Here is a 27,998-nt window from a genome sequence, read left to right as displayed (position 1 = left end):
CGTACCTGCAAGCACGCTCTAGCTCAGCGGTTCCCAACCTTTTTCGGCTCGCGACCCCAAATTTGTAGCCAAAAAGTTACGCGACCCCCAGGAAAAATTTCGCGACCCCACGCGACCCCTCTTTTAGCATGCCTTTGATACAAAGTGCGATAATCCGCCTTAGTTTGGAAGTAGTATTGTCTCAAAGTTGATCAAAACGGGCACAATGTCTGAAAAATCGTGTTTTGGGCCGACTTTGAGCATCCACTGCATCTGATCCGAGGCGGTATTTCGTCCTCCCCCAACGGGCAATTGGTCTTTAGACCTTCCTTTTGCATGCCTTTGATACGGAAAGCGATTATCTGCCTTAGTTTGCGAGCAGTATTGCCTCAAAGTTGATCAAAACGATCACAAATGTCTGCGAAAAGTCGTGTCTTGGGCCGACTTTAAGCATCCACTGCGTCTGATCCGAGGCGGTATTTCGTCCTCCCTCAACGGGCAATCGGTCTTTGAACCTTCCTTTAGCATGCCTTTGTTACGGAGTGCGATTATCTGCCTTAGTTTGGGAGCAGTATTGCCGCAAAGTTGATCAAAACGGTCACAAATGTCTGAAAAATCGTGTTTTGATCAACTTTGCGGCAATACTGCTCCCAAACTAAGGCAGATAATCGCACTCCGTAACAAAGGCATGCTAAAGGAAGGTCCGAAGACCAATTGCCCGTTGAGGGAGGACGAAATACCGCCTCGGATCAGACGCAGTGGATGCTTAAAGTCGGTCCATAACACGATTTTTCACAGACTTTTGTGACCACCGCGGGAAACCACCGCGACCCCAGGCGACCCCAGCCACCTCGCCGCGACCCCTCGAAATTTTTTCGCGACCCCAAGGTTGGGAACCGCTGCTCTAGCTAGCGCATGCCTGCTAAGCATTCACTACTGGCGCATACATGCCAAGTACACGCTAACTGAAGCATACATCTAGTGCATGAGGGATAGAGAATTGCCTGCATCAGCGTGTACAGTATGGCATGCATGCACAAGTAAGTGCATACTGGCAGGCATGCGCTAGCTACCTATATAAAGCGTGCTTGCAGGCATGCTCCATGTAGAGCGTCCAATTTATGCTTTTGGATTTGCAGTGTGGACACAATGTGTCTAATTGGGTCAAGACCCCGAAAGTCGCAAAATTTGATGACTTTCGGTGTGTTTTACCTATCTACGAAGCTGTGGTCGTTTTTTTCTCTTTCAGGATGTTCTTCTCGAAGAAGGAGATGCAGGGATGAGGACAATACCCAGCCTAGACGTCGTATCGACGTATCAGCTCGGTCGTTTGGCCTCGCCCTCCAGACTGATTCCGAGAGTCGTTTTCGTCGCTCTGTCTCTCTCGCACTCAAGGAGCGTCCCCTATAGGTGCGAGAGAGACAGAGGGCTGCCGCCTCGCCCCCTGGAGGCCCTTTGGCCCTTTGGCCCCTGGCTCGGGACAGTGCCGTCCCTCCCATGCCCCCGACATGCCCCGCATCCGGAGAAGATCAATACTCCGCTCCGGCAGGTCCGGCAGGCAGCTCTGTCTCTCTCGCACTCGGGGGATGTTCCGTGTCGGTGCGAGAGAGACAGAGCGACGAGCCGCCGGCTGGCATCAGACTCCAGCAGCCAGCCAGCCAGCCAGCCTCCACAGCGGTTCACTGCTACTCGTACACACTCACACACTGACATCCAGGTTGCTTCGACCAAATACGCACAGCGACTGCATTTTGACTATTAAACAGGCAAAAAAAAAATGGACCAATAAAAACAGATTTACCTATTGCGCAATCCACGGCAAAAATTGGTTCCTGGTTATCCCAGGAACTCCCTGGAAATCGCCTATGTCTCTGCCATAGGCTCCCTGGGAAAACCAGGTACCGTTGGCAGGAGGTTTTCGTTGAACTTTGGACAACGCCTTTCCCTCCCCATTTCATTTTATTTTATATCGTTCAGTAAAGCTTATCGTGCTCCGTCCTTCTTGCTCCTTACGAACTGCCAGCGAGTGCGCGAGAGACAGAGGACGCCACGTAATATGTGAATTAAACCCGCCGCCATTACAGACACCGGTGCGGCTAGTCCAGCAATGAGCAATGCAGGGAGTTGTTTTCCCCTCTGTCAATGGAATGGAATGGGGGCCAATAAAGACCGAATTTAATGTGAAATATGGGAACCGCTTTTGTTTACGGTCCGCGTTCTGGACTCACCCCTTCCCCCTCCCCCTTCCCCTTCCCCCTCCCACCCCCTTTCCCCCAGCAACTTTTCCTCGGCACCGCAACCCCAGCAAACTCCAACTCCAGCAGCTACCCCCGGAGGAACCCGCCAGCCCACACACCACCGTGACGTCTGTCGACGTCATCGGGCCTGCAGACTGATTCCGAGAGTCGTTTTCGTCGCTCTGTCTCTCTCGCGCCTACAGGAGACGCCCCATGAGTGCGAGAGAGAGACCACACTCGGAATCGGTGCGCTGGAGCGGGGCCCGGACACGGTGGGCCCGCTTGTGGGGGCGCGCGGCCATCCCGGGGCCCACGCCAGCGCCAGCGACGCCCGCGCACCCCGCGTCGACCAATCCGGAGGCGGGGCTGACGTCACCCTGACGTCATCGGCCGAGGGCGGGCCAGTCAGTCACGCTCCTGCTGAACAGCGGCCAAGTTTCGGTGACGTCACCGAAGGGGCCTCACCTACGCTGTGCTGACGCTCCGACGCTCCGGGCTGGGAACGACTGCCACCAGCCACGCAGCCTCCTTGACCTGGTTCTGAAAACGGCCGAGCCCAGCGCGTTGCACTGCGCGTGGCCGTGAAGACGGGCTTCCCAGTGATTTATGTTCTTCCGGTGAGGAGAGGAGGACTGGGGACGACGGGCGAGGTCCATGGGGAGGGAAGGGCCGGGGGGGGGGGGGGGGGGGGGGGAGCACTGCACGCAGTTTACGCAGTCTGGCAACTCTTTGACCTCCATTTCGCCACCCTAGAATTGCCACGTGAGATGGCAGGGGCTGGAAAAGGGGGCTAGAGAGAGAGAGAGAGAGAGAGAGAGAGAGAGAGGAGAGAGAGAGAGAGAGAGAGAGAGAGAGAGGAAGTCACGTGGGCAGCCGTGTTGTGGGGCCGCGGGGTCGCGGGGCCGCGGGGCCTGGCCCGGATGCTGGGCGATGCTGGGTCGCTAGCCGCCCCCCGCCCCCGGCGTGACCTTCAGGGGCAGTGGGGTAGTGCAGGGGGGCGGCGGCAAGACGGCGGGGGTGGCATCCAGCCGCCAGAGTTTCCGGGGGTCCGGGGGGTCACCCTCCCCCCGCGCGGGGCCGTGGGGCGGGGGGTTGGTACATGGCCCCGCCCACGAGGTGGGGGTTGGGTTAGGCCCGGTGGGGCCCTCGCCAGAGGGGCGCCCCACAGTCGAGCCCCAGCTGTCGCAGGCCTCGCAAGCGTCGCCCGCCAGCCCCGAGGCCAGCCAGCCACACTGTGAGTACCTCCCCCGAACGGTGCCTGCTCACTGGCGTAGCTGCTGCCTGGCTTGCTTGCGCCACGCCGAGCCAGCCGTCCACAGTGCAGGCAATCCCCCCTGGCCCGCCGCGCAGCTGGGTTGCCCGCTGCGCGCCGCTCTGGTGACTCAGCGCCTGGCGCGCAGGCAACGCGGGGACACGCCTGCACAGCGGGCAGGCCCAGCCGCCAGGCGTTCCACGGGTCCCCTTGGCAGCTAAACGAACTGGGCGTCACTTTTCGACACTTCCTCGCCGAGAGGCAAGTGTCATGCGGGGCTGCGGGGCTGCGGGGAAGCGGACTTCAGCTGTGCCGCGGAACTGGGTCAGGGAAAGGGGGTGGCGGGGCGAAGCGCGTTCGAGAGTGAAATTCGCGGAACCACCGGGTCGCACTTTGCACTGAGATTAGACCACTCGTCCGCTCAAGTTGAATGTCATCAGTTTCTGTCCGGTCCTCCAGTTTTGCTGTGCTCCCGAGACTTCAATATTTCGACGCGAATGACGCTAACGAGTTTGATGGGTTGTGCAACTCAGTGGCAGTGTGTGTGTTTTCGTCTTGCATTTCGATTGATGGAATTCCAATGCATCCAGCACTCAGTGGAAATGGGTGGACCGTGATCCGCCCCGGTCTGGGCCTCACAGGCAGTCAGACAGACAGACAGACAGACAGACAGACAGACAGACAGACAGACAGACAGACAGACAGACAGACGGACGGACGGACAGACAGTCAGTCGTGGTTTTGTCGAAGTGTGTACAAAGAAAAACCTCGTCTCGCTTAGCAGGCGTGGCTGGCGTAGTCTTGCTAGGCTTTTAAGTTATTCGCAAGCACTCTGTCTTCACCAGAGAGATGACCGTACTCAAGGGATGGGGCCCCGGGGTAGGGTACCCCCACCCCTCCCCCTCCCACCCCCACCACCGGCAAACCAGATCGATCCGGAAGTCTCTGCGCAGTTTTGGGGTGCCCCGTTCGTTTAGGTCCCCGGACGAACGGCCGACGTTCTGAGCAACTCTTCCTTTGCCACACGCTAGCGTAGCTACGCATGGTACACTTTGGGCTAGTGAGGCGTTCAGCCTTGTAGTGAGTTAGACGCTAAAATTGTCCCTACTTGTTCAGATGGACGCCTTGAAGCGAGCCAAGGAGGAGGCTGTCATCAAGGCCAGAGAACTCGTCAACATAAATTCAATTTGGACAAGCGGCAGTAAGATGATGAGGTTGGTATTCGTGTTCTATGAATGCATCAAAAGAAGTATTTGCAAACATGATTCAAATCTATATTTTTTTCACGTTTTTGTTGTTCGGTTTTTATATATCTCTTTCCACATCATCGACCTTCTTACAGTTTATTTTTCCTTCTAATTTACGCTTAGTCAGTATAGTTGGCAATTTCTTTTCATTCCACACATTTTGAAAACCAAGTGGCAACACTTTTCTGGACACTGACACATTCCGATGGCTTACTTCTTTTGGTGGTCATGGTAGACGAACGCCTCTACGTACTCTGCGAAGGAAAGAGAGAGAAAGAGAGTATGACACGCCAAAAAGAGTAAGACAACCATGCTCTAAAAAAATAACGTGTTACACTCTTCTGCGAGTTCGCTCTGACATTCTCGTCATACTGTCAACTGTTTGACTTGCAGTGTGGTAGACGAAGGTCCTGTGGCAGAGCTGTGGAGTCCCAGGAGGGTGACTTGACTTTAAGAGGTGAATTGGTGGTGTAGTTGTCGCCTGCGCTGTCGCCATCGCGTTCGACTGCTGCTACGCACAGTGGGCCAGAAGACTGGTGGAAGCATCCAAAGCTCTAGACGCGTTTTGAGCTCCAGAGTCGCCAAATGGGACTCGAATGGAACGTGTGACCCCCTCAATGGATTCCTCGTTCAAAGAGGAATTCGTTGGTGGGGTCACACGTTCAGTTAGAGCCCCATTTAGCGACTCTGGAGCTCAAAACGCGTCTGGAGTTTTGGCCGACTCCACCGGTCTTCTGGCCCACCGTGCTACGTACATTGTTGCCACATCTTCACGTAGTAAATGGGCTCACACACACAAATGGCATACTGTATGAATGTAGCCCATTCAAAGTAGACTGTTGTATGACGTAGAGCCACCGCAGAGAGTTGCCGTAGCATAGCAGACACCAAAGACTTGTCTCTTTCAGTGCCGACAAGCCCATTCAACACAGTCCCATTACATTGTATGCCTTTCTTATTTGTGTTCCTTAATTTCATGAATTTTTCGTGTTTCAGTTTGTTTGGACAACAAAGCATCATGGCTAGCCCCCATCAGCTGCCCAAGGAGATAGCTAATCTTCACTATGAAGGTAGGAATCATCTCTACAGTTTGCACTAAAAACAAACAATTTTTTTAAACAATTAGATTAAATTAAGCTTTTATGATTAAAGTGGAAAGGGAACTTTTCATACTAAATTAAAATATTATCAAAACTGAAAGCCTAATGAGAAATGTTGTGCCCATTTCGAATCATCGAATGGCAATACGTGCTGCCGCGTTTTTTTTTTTTTTTTTTTTTTTGCCGTGTGAGCAGTGGGAGCAAACCTCTGTCATCCTTGTCAGACCGGCAGCAGCTGTGCCTGTCAAACGCCTTGATGTGTCTCTCACTCACACCCTTCGGGCCATCGGGGCAGCCTCGCCAGCCTCCCCCGTCCGCTGTAATCCCTCGAATGTTCATATCCCGTCACTCCGCGTTGCGCCGCATCGCGTCAAAAGCCCGTCGCGTCTCTCTCGCTCCCCTCTCTCTCTTTTATTCCGAATGCAGCACAACAAAAAGCCACGTTTGGAATGAACTGTACGGGCGGTCCCCGGGGCGCCATCAACTCGAGCAATCGGCATGCAAACACGGACAGGCGGACGGACGGACAGGCGGACAGACAGACAGACAGACAGACAGACAGACAGACAGACAGACAGACAGAGCTTCGGCCTGCCGAACAAGGGGCAGCAGTTTGTCCTTCGGTGGGAAGCACAACCCCGTTAGCAGTGCAGTGGACGGGCCAAGCAACCCCCAGCCGTGGGTGGGCCGGCCTGGGCTAGCCTCGGCGCGAGCCCCGCACAGACATGCAGCCAATCTGGGGCACAACAAAAGGGAAGGGGAGGCGGCTGGCAGGCAGGCAGACAGCTTGGGGCCGCCGGGCACCGCCGAGCACCGCCGGGCCGCGGCAACAGCTGCTGCGGAGGGTGGCGGTCAGTGCCGTCTCTCTCGCCCCAACGGGACGCGCCGTGGTGCGAGGGAGACAGAGACATTCCGATCTTACGGCCATCAGGACAATCAAGGCGATCTCCGACACTAATTGGCAGCTCAGGAGTCGCTGTGACGAGCTTTAAACGCGCCAGTACTTCGCGAAAATAGGTTCCAAACAAAGCCCAATTCGACGGACGCGGGTCGGGTGGGTTCCTCACTGTTCAAAAACGTGGCAAATTTCGCGAGAGTTGCCGTTTTTGCAGTGGCGAAGCGGCGGCCTCTCACCTCAACAACAAAAAAAAGGAGGAAAGAAAAAAAAGAGGCGAGGTTTTGTTTTCTTCTGGCAAGGACGTGGGCGGGGGTCCCCAGGGACAGGATTAAGCGGATTTTGATGGAGTAAATAGGGGCGAGGGTCCTTGCAGGGTCCTTCCCTCGCCGCCAAGCCGGGCCGCCGCCAAGCCGGGCCGCCGCCAAGCCCTCTCCTGGGACTCCGGGACCGCGGGACCCTCGGCGGGACCGCGGGGCGACGGGGATAGGCGTTAATCAATGACCGGCCATAAACAATCTCCACCGCTATCGTCCCCGCGGCTCAGATTCCACTTCCCATCCATAAAGAAGCGCGTGTTTTAACTCTCCCGCTCGCCCTCGCACAGTGCGCCAGAAGACCGGCGGAGGCGGCCAAAACTCTGGACGCGTTTTGAGCTCCGGAGTCGATAAATGTGATTCGAACAGAACGCGTGACCCCACCAATGGATTCCTTGTTTGAAGAGCAATACGTTGGTGGGGTCACACGTTCGGTTCGAGTCACATTTAGCGACACTGGAGCTCAAAACGCGTCTAGAGTGTGGGCCGCCTCCGCCGGTCTTCCGGCCCAGTGTCCTTCGTCCTCCTCTCTTCCCGCCTCCGCCTTGCCTCCGCCTTGCCTCCGTGCATGCCAACAAACTATTGTTGCTTTTAATTAAAGCCTGGCCCACATGGCGCGCTCCCCCGCCGGCCCGTTCGCACCCTCGCTGTGGAGAGTGGAGCCACAGGTGCGGCCAAACGCGCGGACCATTACGAGTCAACTCCCAGAGGGCTCATCGGCCTTCGGGCTCAGATCTTCGGGTTAGGGCCTTCGGGCCTTTGGGTTCGGGCCTTCGGGTCTTCGGGTTTGGGCCTTCGGGTTCGGGCCTTCGGGGGCTCCTTGGACCGCCGCTGTTTTGTTTTGAATCGGTGGAGCCAGCCGACTCGACCACCCGCCGAACGGGGACTTTGTTTGGCTGTGTTTCGCCCAACTTTTGCGCGCCAACTTCAGAGCGCGTGTTTTAATTCCCGGTGTCGGCTGGCGCCGCGCTGTCTCTCTCGCACCCCTCCGGGCCGGGCCGCTGGTACACCGTGGGTGCGAGAGAGACAGCGACCCCCGCGGCGCCATTCTCCGTCGTTACACGCTCGGCCGAGCGGCAAACGGGCCGCGTTGCGCTCGCCCTCCCCTCGGGACGCGTTCGGCTTTTTCCGGACGCAGCCGAAGTGCGCCGAAGCCATCGCGTCGCGGAATTCAAATTCCAGCAGTGGCTAAACGCGGCGAGCGCGGCGTGCTTCGCGTTCCGTGCTTCGCGTTCCACTCCGGAATGCGGGCGGCGCGAGCTAACGTGGAACGAATGGCCGCCATGCGACGCCAACGGGGAGGGGGAGGGGGTCAGGCAAGCACAGTGGGCCAGAAGACCGGTGGAGGCGGTGCCAATCACGGACGCGTTTTGAGCCCCAGAGTCGCTAAATGGGACTCGAACCGAATGTGTGACCCCACCAATGGATTGCCCTCCGAACGAGAAATCCATTGGTGGGGTCGCACTTTCGGTTGGAGTCCTGTTTAGCGACTCTGGAGCTCAAAACGCTTCAGGGATTTTGACCGCCTCTCCCGGTCTTCTAGCCCACTATAACGCGGCCACCCAGGTCACCGAGTATTGCCAACCCCGCAGTCTCATAAACGGAATAACGGAATAACTTCGCGAAGCCGCGCGTTTCGAGTTTCAACACATGGCGACGGGCGTCACCTTATTTTCTTTGCTTTATTCTTTCCACGACCCCCTCCCCTTTACCCTCAACTTGTCTCTCTGCCAGTATCGAGAAAACTTTGCGCAATAAAAACAATACCGAGGCGACGCGCGTGGCGGGGCCTGGCTATGCTACCCCCTCCGATCCCCCAACCTCGCCCTTTTCGCCAACATGATCCCTTCATTTATTTCCCAGACAGATTGAATGTAAAATTGATGGGTTTGCGGCGTTGGCAGCACTGCGTAAGTGTGACGCAGTGTAGCGCCGCGAGGGTGGCGGTCCTGGCCGCCCCGCCCGCCCCGCCCGCCCGGCCTGTCAGGTTAAGGGACTGCCGGGATTTGGGCATTCAGGTTATAGACATGTGATCGTAAAGAGAGCGCGGCCGCGGCTGTGCCACGGAAATGCCTTGGCTGTGCCTGATCGAGGGCCTAATCCAGCCCGGGGCAGCCGACCCTAACCCTCGTGTGTTGCTGTGTTTATGTGTTGTTTTGTTGTTGTTTGTCTTATTTTTTGTGTTTGTCAATGTGTTTGTAACCTCGCAGTCTGCCTAATGTTGCCAAAGTACCGAAGGGAAAAGAACACAATTAAGCGGGAAAAATTACAATCCTTGTGTGAGATTCGAACTTGTGTCTCGCGGCCCAGTTTTCACCCCTTTTAACCCTGCGGCTACGGCGACGTCCTTCAGACGGCCGTTGCGCCGGACATGCGGATCTTCGGATTAATGTCCCGTCCGCTGCAGTCGGCCTTGATCCGGAAAGGACGCAGTGCCGCTTCCTAATGGACCGCTTGTTTTCGTTGATTTTGTTGTTTTCTTGTCGTTAAAAACGAAGACGAGGATTCCCGCGCGCGTCCAGTGGCGCCTTTTTTGGCAGTGGAGCGACTTCCGATGGCCCGGACGGCCTGACGGTCTGGCGTGCGCGACACTTTCATTTTTCAATATCCCTGGCCTGGCAGACCGATTCCGGGAGTTGCTTTCGTCGCTCTGTCTCTCTCGCACCTACACGGCACGCCCCGTGAGTGCGAGGGAGACAGAGCGACGAAAACGACTCCCGGAACCGGTCTGCTGGCGCCACATCTGTTGCCCACCCTGCTGCACCGCCCTTCATCTTCCCTTGACTATCATTCTTTCATCCCTTCCTTTTTTCCGTCCTTGCCTTTGTTGTCATCATCACCACCACCACCTCTCTCTCTCTCTCTCTCTCTCTCTCTCTCTCTCTCTCTCTCTCTCTCTCTCTCTCTCTCTCTCTCTCTCTCTCTCTCCTGCAAGCACTTTTATCGCATCCTTTTCGCCTTTCGGACAAAGGCAGTGCTCCCTGCTCCGCCGTTTGGCAGACAGAAAACATGAGACAAAGCCGGCGGCACGGCGAGCCAAGCGCAGTTTGCATTTTCCAGTATTTTCCAGCGTTTTCCAGCTTGGCGCCGGCTTATAACCAAGCAGTGGCCTCGGCCTTCGGAAAACAAGTCAGAATTTAATTTCCACGCCAGCCAAGCCAGCAACCCAGGGCTAGCCCTCCTCCCCCGCAGGACCGCAGGGCCGCCAACTCAAACAGATTATTCCCGCTTTTTTTCGCGTCCTTAAATTTTTAATGAATTGAAACGATAAACGTTCGTACCCCTAGGGGGGGCCGTCCGCAAGCGAGGTTCGGACGAGGTAGCAACCACTCTAGAAATCTTGTGTCCGCTTGAGCGCTATAGAAATCTCTGGAAATCCTGCCCCAAAAAAGGCCAAAAACAAGCAAATTATGAGCGTAATATCGATTGAAATCTTGTGAAATCCGACGAAATCTTTAGCCTCAAGAAATCTTGTGTCCCCAAACATGCAATGTGGTTGCCCCCTCGGGTTCAGTGACGTGCATGGAAAGCCTCCAGCCTCACCAACCTAGGAGCTTTTGAGGATCGCATCCGGGAGACCGGTCCGGCGAGCATTTCGGCGGAATTTCCGCCCCCAACTCCGTGACTGTACACGGGGCGCTCGAAGAACACTGTCTCTCTCGCACTCATGGGGTGGCCCGGGCGAGTGCGAGAGAGACAGAGCGATGGGTGCCGAATCGGCCGGCTCTCCCCACGCTTTTAACGCGTTACACGGGCAGCGGGCTAATCCGGCCGGGTCGAGCGTCATTCAAAATAGCAGCGGTGATTAGGCGGAAATTTCTCATGGGGGAAAGGGAAGGGGTGGGGGTACGTGGAAGCTGACAGAGAGAGGGTCTTTTGAGGTGACGTCTGGGGGGGGAGGGGGGAGTGTGTTTTAGGGGTGGAAGGGGGCACCGTGTGTGTGCGTGAGTGTGTGTGTGTGTGTGTGTGTATGTGTAGGTGCGTGGGCGTGCATGTAAATGGTGCCGTTAAGGCCTTCCTCTTCCTACGTATCTCACCCCCGGCCACGCGCTCGGCCGTGCGCCCGCCAGACTCCCGATCGGATATGGCGTGGAGTGGCGGGGCGGGGCGGGGCGGGGCGCACGCCGCGAGACAGGAAAATGGATAAAGATGATGGAGATGCCTCTAAGCAGCACGGCCACCGTCTTTTTTTTGGCGCCAAAATTGTCGCGTATCTTCCCATGACAAACCCCGAAATTTTCATTCAATTTTCTCCGAATATCATTGAAAGTTTAGAAAACTTCGAAAACAAAATACTTCAGGAACTGAAAGAAATAGAGATAGAGGAGGGGTATGGCGACCATGGCGGGGACGGGGTGGGGCGGGGTGCCGTGGAGGGGTGGGGAGGGGTGGCCCCTGTTTGCGCTTCACTCTATCTGACTTGCGGCTTGTGGCAGGAAATGAATCCTTTTGTCGAGGACCGTGTTCCCGGAGGTTCGCGGAGGTTGGCGGTGGGAGGAGGTTGCAGGCTGCTGCAGGCAGCAGACTGATTCCGGGAGTCGTTTTCGTCGCTGTCTCTCTCGCACCCACACGGGACTGCCCCAGGAGTGAGGAGAGAGAGGTAGAGCGACGACTCTCGGAACCAGTCCGCCTCGCCCTTCTCGGCCTTGTCCACAAGGACCGCTGCTCTCGACAGTGCCACTGTTGTCCGGGACGTGCTGTTGCAGTCGACCTGCCAAAGCGGATGGACACGGATACACTGTAGAAAAGAGAATAGAAAAGTCAAATGACGCCTCTAAAACCCTGAAGCAGGCGCGACCTCTGGAAACTGGAAGTGCATCTCGACGCTGCTTGCAAATAGCCTCATTGAAGCCATCAATAGCCTCACCCGATGGATTCCGGAGGGCGGAGGGACAGAGAGAGAGAGAGAGAGAGAGGCGGCTTCAGTTTATGCAGGCTTATCTCTCGCCGGCGCCCCCGCAGAGGCTTTCAACGCAAACCCCTAATCTGCCGCGAAGTGGTGGCTGCGAGCCGCCTCCGAATAGGCTCGGCCTGTCTCTCTCGCACTCACGGGCCGGACCGAGGAAGTGCGAGAGAGAGTGTGCGAGCGAGAGAGAGAGAGTGAGAGAGGGAGAGGGAGAGAGAGAGAGAGGAGAGAGAGAGAGGAGAGAGAGAGAGAGAGAGAGAGAGAGAGAGAGAGAGAGAGAGGGAGAGAGAGAGAGAGCGGGGGCAAGCGCGGGCAAGCGTCGCTGATAAGCAGAGAGGCATATGCTCGGCATGTGAATGATGGCACACCAACAGCGGCATCCGATTCAATTTGGCCGAGGATGCACCCTATCGCGGCATCTCGCACGCCCGTCGCAAAAAGTAATGCCAAGCACACTGTCAAAAAAATAATAAATCTGGAACCGTTTTATGAGGTTAATATTTTGGGGTTCGAGATTTGGGACTTTCTGGCCGGCCGCCACACCCGAAATAAGGACTTCTTCGGACTTCTTGGATCAAGAAAAAATTAACTCGCCTTGTTTTCATTTTCTTTCAAGAAAAATTTTCCCGGGAAAAGAAATTTTTTTTAAATTTAAAAACCGAGAAAATTTAAAACTAAGAAACCCTTTTTCTGGGTGCAGCGCTACACCAAGGAATCCGCGCTGTCGGGGTCGACGCCGGAAAATGTTCGAAACTGTGTCGGATGCTTCAGTTTTGAAAACTTGTGACTGGACTTTGAAACTGGTGACGGGAACTGACAGAGGAACGGGCCTCGAGCATGCTTCCAGCAGCGCGCCACAGACTTGGCGCTAATTTGGGGGGTGGGGGTGGGGCCTCGTTCCGTGCGGAGGCAGCGGAGGTGGCACACAGTCCGCCTCTATCTCCGCCATCTAGGCCGTCAGGGAGGACTCCCATTCCGACGACGACCAACTTGGAGGAGGAACCGGCCGAGGGAAAAGGGGGGGGGGATTCAATATTCCCCGCGCGACGTGTCGAGATGAACGAGAGTAAACCTGAGTCAGGCAAGCAGGCTGTGCCAAAAGTGGCGACGTGCGCCGTTAAAATATTTAAAATAATAACAATAAAAACTCCAACTTGGTTAGTTGGAGGAAAAGTTTTGAAGTTTTCAGGACTCGAACCACGGACTCCAGAGTTCCCTAGCTGACTCTCAACGAGCTCGGCTAATGAACCGCTCTGATTGCGTTGCAGATCTGCTGCCCCACAACCAACAGGGCTACCCCGTTACCAGGGAGTTCCTGCAGAAGGTGATCGACATCCTGATGGACCACGTCAAGGACACCAACGACCGGAACTGCAAGATCCTCGAGTTCCACCACCCCGAGGACATGAAGAAGCTCCTGGACCTGGACATCCAGGACAAGGGCGTCACCCTGCAGCAGCTGGTGCAGGACTGCCACACCACCCTCAAGTACCAGGTCAAGACCGGTGAGTCCCGCGCCGAACCTCCGCTTGGTGCGCTTGGCCGAGTTTTCATCTTGGGAACGACAGGCTGGGGCGAATGCGGGTCTGATTGCCTTTCGATGCTCGACGTGGCGCGAGGCTGCGCGAGGCTGGGCGAGGCTGCGCGAGGCTGCGCGAGGCTGCGCGAGGCTGCGCGAGGCTGGGCCTGGGGACGCGGCCAGCTGTCGCCCTACCGCCCCACCAACCAGGAACCGGCCTGGAGAGGTTCCAGGGTTTCCGGATACCGATGCGGTCTCGTCAAACACTCCCTTTCCTGCAGCCAAACTTGAAGCCCGCCCGCATCGGGGAAGCCAGGCCGCGCAGTTCCCCGCCCTAGTTCCCAGTGCCGGGGAACACCGCGAGGAACTTCTAGGAACGACAAAGTTTATTTTTTCGCGTCCACCACACCGCATTCTGCGCGAAACGAACCGCATTCATTCTGTGAGCCGCCCCGCCCTGCCCCGCCCCACCACGTACCGCCCCGCCCCGGCTGGTAAAGCTCTGTGGTCCGTATAATAATTCTATTCCGACGACACGAGCCGCGGACCGAACAGTGCGGTTGTCTCTGTCGCACCCCCAGGGCTAGGCGCCTCTCCGCGTGCGAGCGAGAGAGACAGACACTCTGAAAGGAAGCGCGCAGCCTCCCTCACCCCGTTGTGATAGCGGTGTGTATTAATGCTGGCGAGTGGTGATAAGGGCCGCATTCAGGATTCGCGGATTGGCCCCTTGTCTGTCCTTGTCCCCTCCAGCGGGCCCTCCAGTCGGCCCTCCGATTGAATTACCCGTCGCCACAACAAGGTGGCCCTCTACTTCAAGGAGCGCCACTCCACTGTGGCGGCACGCCGTTTGTGGGTTTGGCGGAGTTCTCGATGGAGGACCGGATGGAGTACCTCATGGAGTACATACTAGAGATGGACTTCCAGACTGAGTATCTCGTGGAGTACCAGATAGACTTCCAGATTGACTTCCAGATAGAGCACCTTGTGGAGTTCCGGATGGAGTACCTCGTGGGAGTGCCAGCGATGGACTTCCAGATTGACTTCCCAGATGGAGCACCTTGTGGAGTTCCGGATGGAGTCGAGTACCTCGTGGAGTATCAGATGGACTTCTAGATGGAGTCCCTCGTGGAGTTCCAGATGGACTTCCAGATGGAGCACCTCGTGGAGTACCATGGGCCTCCAGGTTAACTCCAGGTGGAGGACCTCGTGGTTACTCGACAGTGCAAGCCACGAATGCCGGGCTTTCCAGTGCAGGTGGCTGCTCGGGACGGAGTAATTGCCTCTGGAGCTGGAAAGACCACCGTCGTACTCGCGAGGCTCCCGAGGCTCCGGCCGGGAAGGGATGATTTACTTTCACTGGCTCCTCTAAGCCACAAGATGGAGGTGTTATTTTTTCCCGCCCGAAATGGAGGGCGCTAAGCTTCAAAAACAAGAAGGCACTGTCTGTCTGTCCGTCCCGCCGTCTGTCTGTCTGCGAAAGACAGTAGTAAGTTGCGCCCAGTCTCACGGGCAGCCATGGTGCACCTTTCCTCCCGCAGATTTTGCGACTCACCTTCGCAGCCGCGCTCTAAATCTCTGACGCACGTCAAATAGAGCATAACCGCGAGATAAAATTCGCATTATTGACATTAAATTAATGCAACTCTAATTTTTAAAAAATAAATATGAAAAGTTTTTTTAGATTAGCAGAGCCTATTGTTGCACTGTCATCTCCGAAATGCCCAATCGGCCGTTCGGCCGATCGCATTCCGGGGCGACCGGACCGACGGGGCGCCGCTAAAAGCGCAAACTCATATACGGCGAACAACATTCCTCTCCAGTGTAGGAGCGCCAAGAATGCCGCCGGCGGGCTGGAGGGCCGGAGCCGGGATGGAGGGTGTGGAGGGAGGCAGCGAGGGAGTGTGTCGGAATCCAGGGATTACAAGGGAAATGGATGGAGAACAGTTGGATTTGGAGAGGAGGGTGGAAAAGGGGGGGGGGGGGGGGGAGAGATTGGCAGCCAGGAGAAAACGGGGAAAAGATTCAGTTCAGTGAATTCCAAACGGCATGCAGCGCTGCTGGGAGTTGAACCCCTGACCGAATGCAAGCCTGACGCTCGACGCTCGTCTCTCGCGGTGGCAACATCGGTAGCGTGCTTAGCTCGACGTGGGTAGACTGTGGGTTCAAATCCTACCCACCACTAATACTTTAATAATTATTTTTATTTAATTTTATTGGCTGCTTGCTTGTTTCCGGATAGGTATCAGGGGTGCCGCGGCATCCACGCCACCCACTGCTTTCCTGTCTGGGTTTCCCGGCGGGGTTCCACGCAGGAAGTCCTCGGAGGTCCTTGTCCCCAATCATGGCGTCAAATGGGCCGGCAAAGGGGATGATGATGCCTCTCGCTGCTTCCCGCGCTTTGCCGCTTTGCTGCGGGCTGGACGTGTGTCCTGCCACAACACCCACAAAAAAAAGACTCGATGTTTATTGTTACGAAATTTGTCTCAAAATGTGACTTGTCAACTGCGCCTTTGAGAGCAGTGCTATGAGACATTGGGACGCAGGGTGCTTCCAAGTCCGACGTGGCCGGACTTGGCAGGGACGCACGAGGGACGGGCAGTACGCCCAGTAGACAGGTGGAGGCGGTCTAACCGGACGCGTTTTGAGCTCCAGAGTCCCTATATGGGACTCGAACCGAACGCGTGACCCCACCGCTCGGTTGGAGTCCCATATAGCGACTCTGGAGCTCAAAACACGTCCGGGATCTTGACCGCTTACCGGTCTTCTGGGCCGCTGTGCGGGCTAATGTTGGCAGTGTGGTCCCTCCGGGTCCCTCCCTTGGCCGGGCCGCTGTTGTGTGCCAGCCAGGCGGACACGTCGCTGAGATGCGATGGGTGCTGCATCAGGGTATAGGGGCGCGCGCCAGTGTAGCGTTAACAAGTTGCAATTTCGGACAGATTTCCGGACCGCCCCTCCGGCTGGAGACAAAGGAGGGCGACGGCGCGGCCGTGGCCGAGGAGAGCGAAACCGCGAAGCGGCATGCAAAGCGAAAAACAGAGAGCAAGCTGCAAAAAAAAGGACAGTGAGTTGACGTCCTCGCAGCAAAAACGCGGACGCCTGAAAGCGAGTCGGCAGCGAGCACAGCCTGCGGGGTAGGCAGCACGAACGCACCCGTGCGTCGCGCGGGCTGTGGTGGCCTACCTGCACGGCGCTCGCGAGGGACTGCCACTGCCGCACAGCCAGAGGACCGGCAGAGGCGGCCGTTTTGAGCTCCAGAGTCGCTAATAAAAGGGACTCGAACCGACCGTGTAACCCCACTAATGGATTCCTCGTTCAGAGAGCAATCCATTGGTGCGGTCACACGGTCGGTTCGAGTCGAGTCCTGTTTAGCGACTCTGGAGCTCAAAACGCTTCAAGAGTTTCGGCCGCCTGCTCCTATCTTCTGGCCTACTTTGTGTCGGCCTCTCGTACCAACCTAACGATTGGTCACCAGCAAGTGCACCGACCAAATACCAAAGCAATTTTCGTTTGAAAATAAAATTGAGTTGGAAGCTGAACCCGCAGGAGTTTGGCTCGGCTCGGCGCGGACGTTTGATGGCACGTAGAGCAGCTAGCGCGTCTAATCCGACAGCACTGCTGCCAACTGAAATTAAAAGGTCCGCGTGGGGTGGCCGGCGGGGCGGAAGTAAGCTCGGATTTGCGTCACCAGAGGGCGCGGCAAACAGCGCCAAGCAGCGCCAGCAGCGCTCGGTCTCCATTTTCTGCTGCATTTGGCGCGGGGCTGCGTGCCGTGCCGTACAGCGCCGTGCCGTGCCGCGCCGTGCAGCGCCGTGCAGCGCCGTGCAGCGCCGTGCCGTGCCGTGCGCGCAGCCATGTGGGGATTTGCCCGACGGGGACTTTGGACTTTGACCGCAGCCAAGGGAGCAACAGTCTCCGTCGAGGCGGGCTGGGGCGACTCGGGGTGGGCAGAGTGGTCTTTAAGCGCGTCTTGAACTAAACGAGTCTTGGAGACTATTAAAAGAGTTTTGAAGGTCATTAAACGAGTCTTGAAGGTCATTAAACGAGTCTTGAAGGTCATTAAACGAGTCTTGAAGGTCATTAAACGAGTCTTGAAGGTCATTAAACAAGTCTTGAAGGTCATTAAACGAGTCTTGAAGGTCATTAAACGAGTCTTGAAGGTCATTAAACGAGTCTTGAAGGTCATTAAATGAGTCTTGAAGGTCATTAAATGAGTCTTGAAGGTCATTAAACGAGTCTTGAAGGTCATTAAACGAGTCTTGAAGGTCATTAAACGCGCCTTGAACGGCCTGCCTGCAGGACATCCCCGCTTCTTCAACCAGCTGTCCTGCGGCCTGGACTTGGTGTCCATGGCCGGCGAGTGGCTGACCGCCACCGCCAACACCAACATGTTCACCTACGAGATCGCGCCCGTCTTCATCCTCATGGAGAACGTGGTGATGCAGCACATGCGGGAGATCATCGGCTGGGAGAACGGCGCCGGGGACTCCATCCTCGCTCCGGGTGCGTTCCATCCGCCACGCCTCACAGTGGATTTGTCAGGAGGCCGGTGGAGGCGGCCAAAATCCCGGACGCGTTTTGAGCTCCAGAGTCGCTAAATGGGACTCGAACAGAACGTGTGACCCCACCAATGGATTCCTCGTTCGGAGAGCCATTGGTGGGGTCACACGTTCGGTTCGAGTCCCACTTAGTGACTCTGGAACTCAAAACGTGTCTAGAGTTTTGGCCGCCTCCACTGGTCTTTCTAGCCCACTGTGCGCCTCTACGAAGCAGTCTCCAAAACAGGCAAAAACAAACTTGGAAGTTTACCTATTTACTTTTTTGTAGGTGGCTCCATCTCAAACCTGTACGCCTTCCTGGCTGCCCGCCACAAGATGTTCCCCCAGTACAAAGAAAAGGGCCTGAGCTCCATCAAGGGCCAGCTGGTGATGTACACCTCGAACCAGGTCGGCACACTCCTGCTTCTTTGTTTTAGGCTACTTCTAGTCAGTTTGCTAATTCCCTTTTCCCCGATGTCTATTTTTACAGTGCCACTACTCCGTCAAGAGCTGCGCCTCTGTGTGCGGCCTCGGCACTGACCACTGCGTGGAGGTCCCAAGTGATGAGCTGTAAGTGCGATCGCCGTCAAGGTCGCCAGCACCACCGCACTGACACAGTCCCTGCCGCGGCCAAAACCTGAGACGCGTTTTGAGCTCCAGAGTCGCTAAAAAGGACTCGAACCGAACGTGTGACCCCACCAATGGATTCCTCGTTCGGAGAGCAATCCACTGGTAGGGTCACACGGTCACACGTTTGTTTCGAGTCCCATTTAGCAACTCTGGGGGCTCAAAACGCGTCCGGTTTGACCGCCTCCGCCGGCCTTCTGGCCCACTGTGAAATGGACACTGCCTCTCCCGCCCCCAGGGGCCGCATGATCCCGTCCGAGCTGGAGCGCCTCATCCTGGAGCGCAAGGCCCGCGGCGACATCCCGTTCTTCGTCAACTGCACCGCCGGCACCACCGTGCTGGGCGCCTTCGACCCCATCGAGGACATCGCCGCCATCTGCCAGAAGTACAAGTGCTGGATGCACGTGGACGTGAGTGTGGAACCGCATCGCCAGCGCTCGAAATAGGACTCGAATCGAACGCATGAGGGTACCTATCGATTCCTCGTTCGAAGGCGAACCCCTTGGTACCCTCATATGTTCGATTCGAGGACTTTTTTAGGACAGTGCCGAAAAATTAACCGAATCTAACATACGAGGGTACCTCTGAATTCCTCGTTCGAAGGCGAAGCCAGAGATACCCTCATGAGGTCGATTCGAGTTCGATTTGGTAACTTTGTGAACTGTGCGCAACCGAGACTGACTGCCACCTTCCTGTCGACAGGCCGCTTGGGGCGGCGGCCTCATGCTGTCCAAGAAGTACCGCCACCCCCGCCTCACCGGCATCGAGAAGTGAGTACACCATTCATCATATGCAAAAGGGCCCAACCGAGCCAAACGGGCCGGTTCCCGGGTTCGAAACCCCTCCACCTCAATTAGGCCGCTTTTCATCGCCTCGATCCATCACGGGGCTCACTCAGCTCGGCGCTCGGCGGTTGGGCCTCTCGCGTCCCCATCGCCCGCGTCGCCCGCGTCGCCCGCGTCGCTCTCCCCTCGAGCCTCGCCGTCGAGCCTCGCCGTCGAGGACACGGGTCCTGCATAAAAGGATTGCCACCGCCACAAAAAAAAAGCAAGCCCCGGATTTGCGGAAGTGATTTTGACCGCCGTCGTCACCACACTGTCACCCTTTCGCCCAGGGCGGCCGTCTTTTCCTCTGGTGGCTGATGTTTCGGTGTAGAAACTTCAGTCTCCGTTCCACAGTGGGCCAGAAGACCGGTGGAGGCGGCCAAAATCCCGGACGCTCTTTGAGCTGCGGAGTCGCTAAACAGGACTCGAATCGAACGTGTGACCCCACCAATGGATTCCTCCCGGAGAGCAATCCATTGGTGGGGTCACACGTTCGGCTCGAGTCCCATTTAGCGACTCTGTAGCTCAAAACGCGTCTAGAGTTTTGTCCGCCTCCACCGGTCTTCTGGCCCACTGTGCGTTCGCGGAGAGAAGCGGGCGGCTGTCCGACGACGCAGTCCCCTTAAGTTCACGAAATATGCCAGCCTGCATAACAGGCCTGCGTCCCGGCCCAACGACATGACCCGGGGACCTCCGATGGGGAATTTATGAAGGATAGAGATAGGGGTAGTAGGGCGAGTTGGATCCAGGTTGGCTTCTCCTGGATGGCTATGAGGGCGGCGGCTGGAGGGGTGGGGGAGGGGTGGGTCGGCTCGGGGGTCCGAATCCATAAATCGTCCACAGCTGTGGCCGTGCCTGCTTGTGAAGGCCGGGAGCAGGGGCTGGCGGCACGGCGGCGCACTTTTATAGGTGGATCGCCGCCCGGGTAATTTGACTTTGAGTGGTGCAGTCGGTAGCGCTTCGGAATCGTACGTGGGGTGCGCGGGTTCGATTCCAACCGACGGCCGCAAACTTCGTTATTGGTTGTTGTTTTTTTTTGTGGTTTTGTGATTGCCGCTGGTGAGACAGGTTGGTGGTTGTTTCGACGGGCTAAGCGGGTCGCTTCACTGCTCGGGCGTTCAGGTCACTGCGACGCCCCACCGGCTGGGGCCCGCCCCGCCCCGCCCCGTGTGGCTCCAAGTGGCTAATTTTAATAATACAAGCGGATTAAATCACGCGCGGATGCGCCAGTTTATAGCCTCATATTAGCCCCGTCAGAGCCACGCCCGGCCCCTGCCTCTCTGTCGCTCTGTCTCTCTCGCACCCCTCGGCGGCGCCTCCTGAGTGCGAGAGAGACGGACGACTGCAGGCCCAGGCCAGGCGGCCCCCGCTGCGCGGCGCGCGGCCACCCTCGTGCTCAGTCAAGTACGCATGATCCCGTGCAGACTCCCGCCGCCCCTCGGCCGACCGAAGGGCCGGAGGGGTGTCGCTCTGTCTCTGTCGCACTCGCGGGGCGTCCCGCGCAGTCCCGTGGGGTGCGAGAGAGACAGGGCGACGAAGCGGCCCCTCGGAATCGGCCGGCCGGCCGTAAGCCAGGGTCGGTGTCGTAAAAATGCGATTACTCGAACGAACCCCGCGCGGCGTGCCGGCATGGAGACGGCGTGCCCGCGGCGAGACACACCCCCCGGGCCGTCCGGGCCCCACAGCGGGGAAGTCAGTGGGCCTATAGCTTCGGCAGGACATAGTCGAATAGTGCGTACCTATGCTGCGCCAAAGTAGAAGCGACGACGGACACCGAAAGCAGACCGATTCCGAGAGTCGCTTTCGTCGCTCTGTCTCTCTCGCACTCATGGGGCGTCCCGCGTAGTTCGACAGACAGACCGACGAAAAAGACTCTCGGAGTCAGTCTGCAGGTCAACATAACCTCTCTTCCCCGCCCCCGCTCTGCGCCGCCCCCGCCGCCCCGCCCCTCTGCCTGCCCGCCCCGGAGACAGGTTGGCCTTCTGGATGCGCCGCAGAATTTTAATCCCACATAAGCCAAACCAACTACGGACCACAATGGGCTGCTTTGGGCCGGGATAATAGACAGGGGTGGGGAGCGCGTCGGAGGGGCAGCAGCAGCGCAGCAGCCAGGTCGCTCTGAATGGCGCAGATTGCAGCGCCAAGGGGCGGACAGACGGGCAGACAGACAGACAGACAGACAGACAGACAGACAGACAGACAGACAGACAGGCAGGCAGGCAGGCGGGCGGGCAAAGAGGCGGGCAGGGCTGGGATTGATAAATGATGGCTCACAATTAAAGTCGCGGGGCCCGCCTGAGCCTAACAATTAGTGGAGGCCACCGCGGTAGAGAGAGAGGGAGAGAGAGAGAGAGAGAGAGAGAGAGAGAGAGAGAGAGAGAGAGAGAGAGAGAGAGAGAGACAGAGAGAGAGAGAGAGAGGCGGCGGTAGGATGACGCAGACGGGATGAGGGTAGCCGCGATAGGGGTGGGAGGGGGAGGGTTGGCTCGCGCTGCTCCGCGCACCGCACATGAAAAGGCGACACGTGCGACAAAGAGGGCGGCCAGCACGTGTCAATAACACACACAACCTCTCTCTCTCTCTTTCTTTCTCCCTCCCTCTCTCTCTCTCTCTCTCTCTCTCTCTCTCTCTCTCTCTCTCTCTCTCTCTCTCTCTCTCTCTCGCGCGCTCTCTCTCACTCACTCTCACTCACTCTCACACTCGGCACTTCACCGCCGCCGGCCCTCGTCGCGACTCCCGGTGTAGTTACACTTCGGCACGAGGACCTTCACGGCGGAGAGTTTGTTTTGCGTGTGTGCCGTGGCGGCTCGCGGTGTGCACACCGTGGAGTGGCACGCTGCGAGTGACACGTTTGACAGACGCCTTCGTAGCCGCGTGCGACAAGACGCTTAGTCCCGCGCGCCATGGGCCCGGGTTCAGATACTCGGGAATTTATCTTAATTATTTTTCCGCGGGTGTGACCGAGTTTTGTCCCCCAGCGCGCGGCACTTGTTGAAGACACCTCGGGACGCCCCCTTCATCGCCACGGCAGTGCTGCACTGCCACTGCACTGCAGACCGATGCCGAGGCCGAGAGTCGCCTTCGTCGCGCTGTCTCTCTCACACCCCCACGGGACGCCACACGAGTGCGAGAGAGACAGCGCAGTGAGAACAACTCTCGGAATCGGTCCGCCGCTGCCGCCGCTGCACCCCGGCGCGAGTAATCTGTGCGGAGCAGATTGAAAGACAACATCAAACAACACCGCCTGGCCGGCAGCGCGGCAGCCCGCTCCTGTTCCATATTAATGCGCAACCCTTGCTCCCCCTCTGCCTTATCGCCCGGCCCGGCCCGGCCCGGCCCGGCCACCGCAAACCGACTTCGCTGATCCGCGCGCCGTATGCACCTAGCCTGTAGACAGAGAGTCGTTTTCACGCCACACGAGAGCGCGAGAGACAGAGCGACGAAAACGACTCTCAGTCTGCTGACTCTGTTCGTCCTTCCGCAGGGCCGACTCGGTCACGTGGAACCCGCACAAGCTGATGGGCACCCTGCTGCAGTGCTCCACCATCCACTTCAAGGAGGACGTAAGTATTTCGCAGCGTGTGACCGGTGGAGGCGGTCAAAAGTCCGGACGCGTTTTGAGCTCCAGACTCGCCAAATGGGCCTCGAATCGAGCGTGTGACCCCACCAATGGATTGCTCTCCGAAGGTGGAATCCATTGGTAGGGTCACACTTTCGGTTCGAGTACTATTTGGCGAGTCTGAAGTTCGAAACGTGTCTAGGGTTTTGGCCACCTGCACTGTGCAGCGTAGTGGTACGTAGTTTCTGTTTTTTGCGGCCCGAGTCCCGAGTCGAGTGAAATGTTGCGCGTTTTTTAGGGGTAGTTTTTCCAGCGGCGGTGCGCGTTGCTGCGCGTTCACCCCCGCGGAGGAATGCAATAAGCAGCATTCCGCCGTGGCGGCGCGAGCGGCGAGGGGAGGCCTTGCGACAGCTTGCGTTCCCCGCCTCCCCTCCCCTCCTTTCCCTAACCTCCCTCTCCCCTCCCCTCCCTTTCCTCCCCTCGACCCTGAACTTCCATCGAGACAGGCCCTCAGACAGTGTGGCGGCAGCTGCAGGCCGAACGCTGTCGCTCTGTCTCTCTCGCGCTCACTGGTCCTCCCGTTTAGAGATCTAGAGACAGCTTTTGGGGTGCGAGAGAGACAGAGCGACTCTGTCCAGAATCAGCCTGCCGAGCCCCGCCAAAGTGAACGCAGCGAAACTCAGTACCGTGGGGCTGGTCACCGCGGTAGAGTTTCCAGCATAACAACGGGTGTTTTGTTACAAAGACGGTTTCTGTTCGCCTGCAGGGCCTCCTGATCAGCTGCAACCAGATGAGCGCCGAGTACCTGTTCATGCAGGACAAGCTGTACGACGTGCGCTACGACACTGGCGACAAGGTCATCCAGTGCGGGCGCCACAACGACATCTTCAAGCTGTGGCTGCAGTGGAGGGCCAAGGTGAGTGCTACAATGCAGGAAAAATACAAAAAATACAAAAAAAGTGGAAAAATATACAAAACTATACAAAAATATACAAAACTATGCAAAAATATACAAAACTATACCAAAAAAATACACAAAATACAGGGTGAGTTTTCTCAATGTGTCAATAATTTGTAGGTAGTTTGGGCACCCCAAGGCGATCATTTTCTACCAATGAACTAGTGGGCGCAAACGTCTAAGTACGGAGATAATTGGTGTTTTGTAATTGGCCTTCGCGCCTGCGAGGTAGGCACCCTCAGTCACTGATGGTCGCAGGACCCCGCGTGGGGGTGTCGCGGGTCTAGGAGGGGTGCTTCGAGTCTCGCAGGGGTGCGGCGGACCTTGCAAATGTCTTTTGGGAGGGGTTGCCGCGGGTCTGAAGAGGCTGTCATGGTGGCCCCCGTTACAGTGGATCTCACGGCTGTCTTTGCGAGGGTGGCGGGATTCCTCAGATACTTCCGCGAGGTCAGTGGCACTCCCGCGAGTACTGCTAGTCCCGCGACACCCCCTCGACAGGTCCTGCCGCCCTCAGTGGCACCGGGTGCCTACCTCGAAGGCGCAAAATCCAATTACAAAACACCAATTATCTCCGTACCTAGACGTTTGCGCCCACTAGTTCATTGGCGAAAAATGGTCCCCTAGGGATGCCCAAACTGCCTGCAAATTATTGACACATTGAGGAAACTCACCCTGTACTACGAGGGTAACTATACCAAAAAAATACACAAAATACTACGAGGGTTTGAACCACGACCTGTGACTTGGAAACTGACGCCCGGCACCGCTCTGCTATGACGACAGGGAGACGAGGGCTTCGAGAAGCACATGGATCACCTGATGGAGATGAGCGAGTACATGGTGCGCCGCATCAAGGAGCAGCCCGACAAGTTCGAGCTGATGATGGAGCCGGAACTGGTCAACGTCAGCTTCTGGTACATCCCCACCAGGCTGCGCGGCATGGAGAAGTCGAGGGAGCGGGAGAACCTCTGCGGGCAGGTGAGTGCTCGCTTTGACCGTCGCGCAGTGGAGTTGCCAGTAGATCGGTCGAGATCGGTGGAGGCGGCCAAACTCCGCCTCCGCCAGTCTTCTGGCCCACTGTGCGTCGGATCTGGGTTCGAATCCCGACGAGGGCTGATTGTTTTCCTCTTCTTTCCAGATCGCCCCAGTGCTGAAGAGCCGCATGATGCAGAGCGGCACCCTGATGGTGGGCTACCAGCCCCTGGACGACAGACCCAACTTCTTCCGCAACATCATCTCCTCGGCCGCCGTCACCCACGCCGACATCGACTTCCTGCTCAACGAGATGGACCGCCTGGGCCACGACCTGTAGGCTGGCACCAAACTGGGACGGGGCCGAGGACGGGGCGCCGACGCGTCCGGCTGTCCGGGGAAGTCCGCACTGCACGCTCGTTGCAGTGCAATGGCTGTGGGAAACTCTTTTGTTTTTCATTTTTAGTCGAGGCGAGTAGGTCCAGTTGAGAGGCGGGCGCGACCAGCCTGTCTTGCTTGCCGGCGGATCTCTAACAGCGGGAATCTTCGCAAAGTCGACGAGCAGGTGGCGCGGGTTCGAGTCCCTCTGCCCCCAGTTTCATTTTTTGTTTGGATTCCGCGCGTGCTGAGCACGTGCTAGTCCCCCGTACTCTGGGGCTTCTTAAAATTCGCAAAAAAAAATTAATTAAATTACAAAGTAAGTTGTCGTGTACGGCCAAGCGGATACCCGCAGCATTAGGAGTTAGAGTAGGGAAATGGATGTCGTAGTCTGCCTTGTGTTCTAGGTCTAGGCTAGGTCAAGTCGCTTAGAGCGCCCTTGCGTCTCAAACCGTGGCGTCTCAATTACTTCCAGAATCCTTTATAATTATGTATCTCTCTGTGTGGGCCGGATAGAAGAGGAAGACTGCAGGTGATATTTACTGTACATGGAGTACAAAACAAGCAAAGCATCTAAAATATGTGTACTGCTGTTTATTTTTATCCTTTTGTTCAAATTTATAGTATTGCTTCTATTTTGTGAACGTGTAACGTGTATTTTGAGGAAAGCAAACAATTATTTATTTTCTTCACTATTCTGACTCTTGAAGAGATTTGCCAGTTCCTTAACTATTTATTGTTAAACGTATATATTATTTAAGATAAAATGCGTATGAGGGCCGCAAGTGACCTGTGGAAGGAATACGTGGATATTATGAAAAGCTCCCATTATGTCAAATTGTAAATGAGGTAGAGAATTTCTTAGCAAGCACTTGCCAAAGTGTATGCAAAATCAAGGTATCTGAACCCACACTCATGTGGGCTCAGGGTAGGCACCGAGCGAGCAAAGTACGGGCCCTCCAAATGTTAAGGCACATTATTTCAAATTTATTCAAACAAAATCCAAATGAGGGTGACGGGTTTGATCTTGTCTCTGTTTTCCTTGTATTCTATACCACCCGGACGCTCTTCGGTTGGGCGAACATCCCTTTCGACAGACAACCCACCAGCGTCTCGCCGGGCTTCAAGCTGGAGGGCCCTTAGTCCAGGATGTTGCTTGTAGGTTTTGGAACAGACCAGCAGTATTTTGTGACACTCTGCGCGTCACGCGCTGTTCTCAAGAACTGAGTGAGAGTGATGGAGAGGCGACATGTTGCAGAGGCTCACGTCTGAATGGGGAGGTGGGTCGCGATGTGTTGCCCACCTGGCAGGCGGTCGACCCATGGACGTCCTCCAAAGGCGTGTGCTGAAGGCTTTCGTTGCTCCCAGCTGGGTAGGAAACTTAAAATATGTGTTGGAATGGTGGGGAAAGGGGTGAGGAAGAAGAAGCTGTGTCATGTTTTTCTCTTATTCTACTTCATCTGTAGGTCATCACGCCTCACATTTACTGTTTGAATCTTTCCTAACGTGATATTTATGTTATGTGTAAACAATCTATGTCATGTTGATCGAGTCAGATATTTTATCCTTCTAGAGTGGAAAAAAGATTGATTTGGATTCGAAGAAGGGCAGGCTCCTAAAATCTATGCACTTTATTTTCGCGCAGTGTTGGCTTCCAGATATTTATCGATTTGTTGTTCTGTTTTTTGTTTCTGTGTCTAGAATATATATCTTAATATTTACTGTGTATCAGGCTGCCTATAATGCGAGGCACAAGTGTAGTATGCAATAACTTTACGTGTGTCTTTTTCCCAGTGCGCCAGCCCCACTCGTACGATTGGCTAATGCCGTCCGAACGTTAAATTTGGTCGAAAGAGGACTAAAACTACCTGTTGGCTTCTGGCGTTTGGTTCAGCCTCCCGTTAAGCTAGTTTGCGTGCGTTGGGTCCTAAGCAGGCACTGTCCGACCCGCCACACCGTGAATGCTCGCTTCTCATTGGTCGAGATTGCCGAAAATGACGATTTACACGAATTGAAACCGGTGGGTAAGGGTGAGGTAAGACATGCAGAATGTTGAAGACACTTGCCTCGGATGCGTATTAGCCGATATTAGCTAATCGTAGAGACGTATAAGGTGGCAACACTTGTACATATATTTTTGTGACGTTTTGTGTACATATTGATGTATATTTTATTTCAAAGTAGATTGTGATGTTGGGCAAAGCAGTGCTGCTATAGCAGGTGGACTGCACAGGTCCGCCGCGTTGTCGCTTCAGTCAATTCCAAGTATCAATTAAAAAATTCGCGGGTACGCGATTTTGCTGTCCGGTTCGATTCAATTATATAGGTCAATTGAAATAAAAATTATTCGGAATTGAAAAAAAAAGAGTGTCCTTCGAAACGCATAGAAACTTTCAAAATGTATGTTGTAACATATCACGCAATATGTGTATATATCGCTATACCAAACCATATACAAATAATCCTTAAAATTCAACAAAAGTGGCGTCCTGATTTGAGAGTTGTGTGGCGGTCGCTCTGTCACATCGGAGGGCATGATGGTGTGGTAAACCACCTTGGTGTTGTCGTTATCCTGTTGTGAAAAGAATGTACGCTGCAAAAATAAAAACAATAAAATACCCAAAAAGCGTCTCTGAGTGTTTTTCCTGGTTTTCCCTTTGCCCTGTCGGCCTGTCGGTCCTTCCCTGCGGACG

At 56.0% G+C, this 27,998-nt stretch overlaps 1 protein-coding gene across 2 annotated transcripts; it reads left to right on the top strand.

Annotated features, from left to right (window-relative positions):
• The first annotated feature begins 3,384 nt into the window (after positions 1 to 3,384).
• On the top strand, positions 3,385 to 27,936 carry LOC117652070 (glutamate decarboxylase). Of its 2 annotated transcripts, XM_034396721.1 has the most exons (13): positions 3,392 to 3,450; positions 4,585 to 4,682; positions 5,712 to 5,785; positions 13,202 to 13,438; positions 17,749 to 17,952; positions 18,277 to 18,395; positions 18,478 to 18,557; positions 18,853 to 19,024; positions 19,317 to 19,384; positions 22,923 to 23,001; positions 23,764 to 23,913; positions 24,739 to 24,933; positions 25,094 to 27,936. In XM_034396721.1, the coding sequence occupies exons 2-13, from the start codon at positions 4,585 to 4,587 to the stop codon at positions 25,265 to 25,267; spliced, it is 1,650 nt and encodes a 549-aa protein (XP_034252612.1). In that variant the 5' UTR covers positions 3,392 to 3,450; the 3' UTR covers positions 25,268 to 27,936. The 2 variants fall into 2 exon arrangements, with proteins under 2 accessions (XP_034252623.1, XP_034252612.1); XM_034396732.1 differs by lacking the exon at positions 4,585 to 4,682 and having other exon boundaries at positions 3,385 to 3,450.
• Positions 27,937 to 27,998: the final 62 nt, after the last annotated feature.

The sequence above is a fragment of the Thrips palmi genome, unplaced genomic scaffold, assembly GCF_012932325.1.
Source record: "Thrips palmi isolate BJ-2018 unplaced genomic scaffold, TpBJ-2018v1 HiC_scaffold_10, whole genome shotgun sequence".
Lineage (NCBI taxonomy): Eukaryota > Metazoa > Arthropoda > Insecta > Thysanoptera > Thripidae > Thrips > Thrips palmi.
Note: the sequence above shows the minus strand (reverse complement) of the source record. Positions and strands in the feature narration are given on the sequence as shown.

Bases quoted from the DNA above. Each gene is read 5' to 3' on its own strand.
- LOC117652070 (XM_034396721.1), top strand. From the start codon at position 4,585: ATGGACGCCTTGAAGCGAGCCAAGGAGGAGGCTGTCATCAAGGCCAGA. The intron at 13,439-17,748 runs GTGAGTCCCGCG...GCCTGCCTGCAG, and splicing joins CAAGTACCAGGTCAAGACCG to GACATCCCCGCTTCTTCAAC. The intron at 23,002-23,763 runs GTAAGTATTTCG...GTTCGCCTGCAG, and splicing joins CCATCCACTTCAAGGAGGAC to GGCCTCCTGATCAGCTGCAA.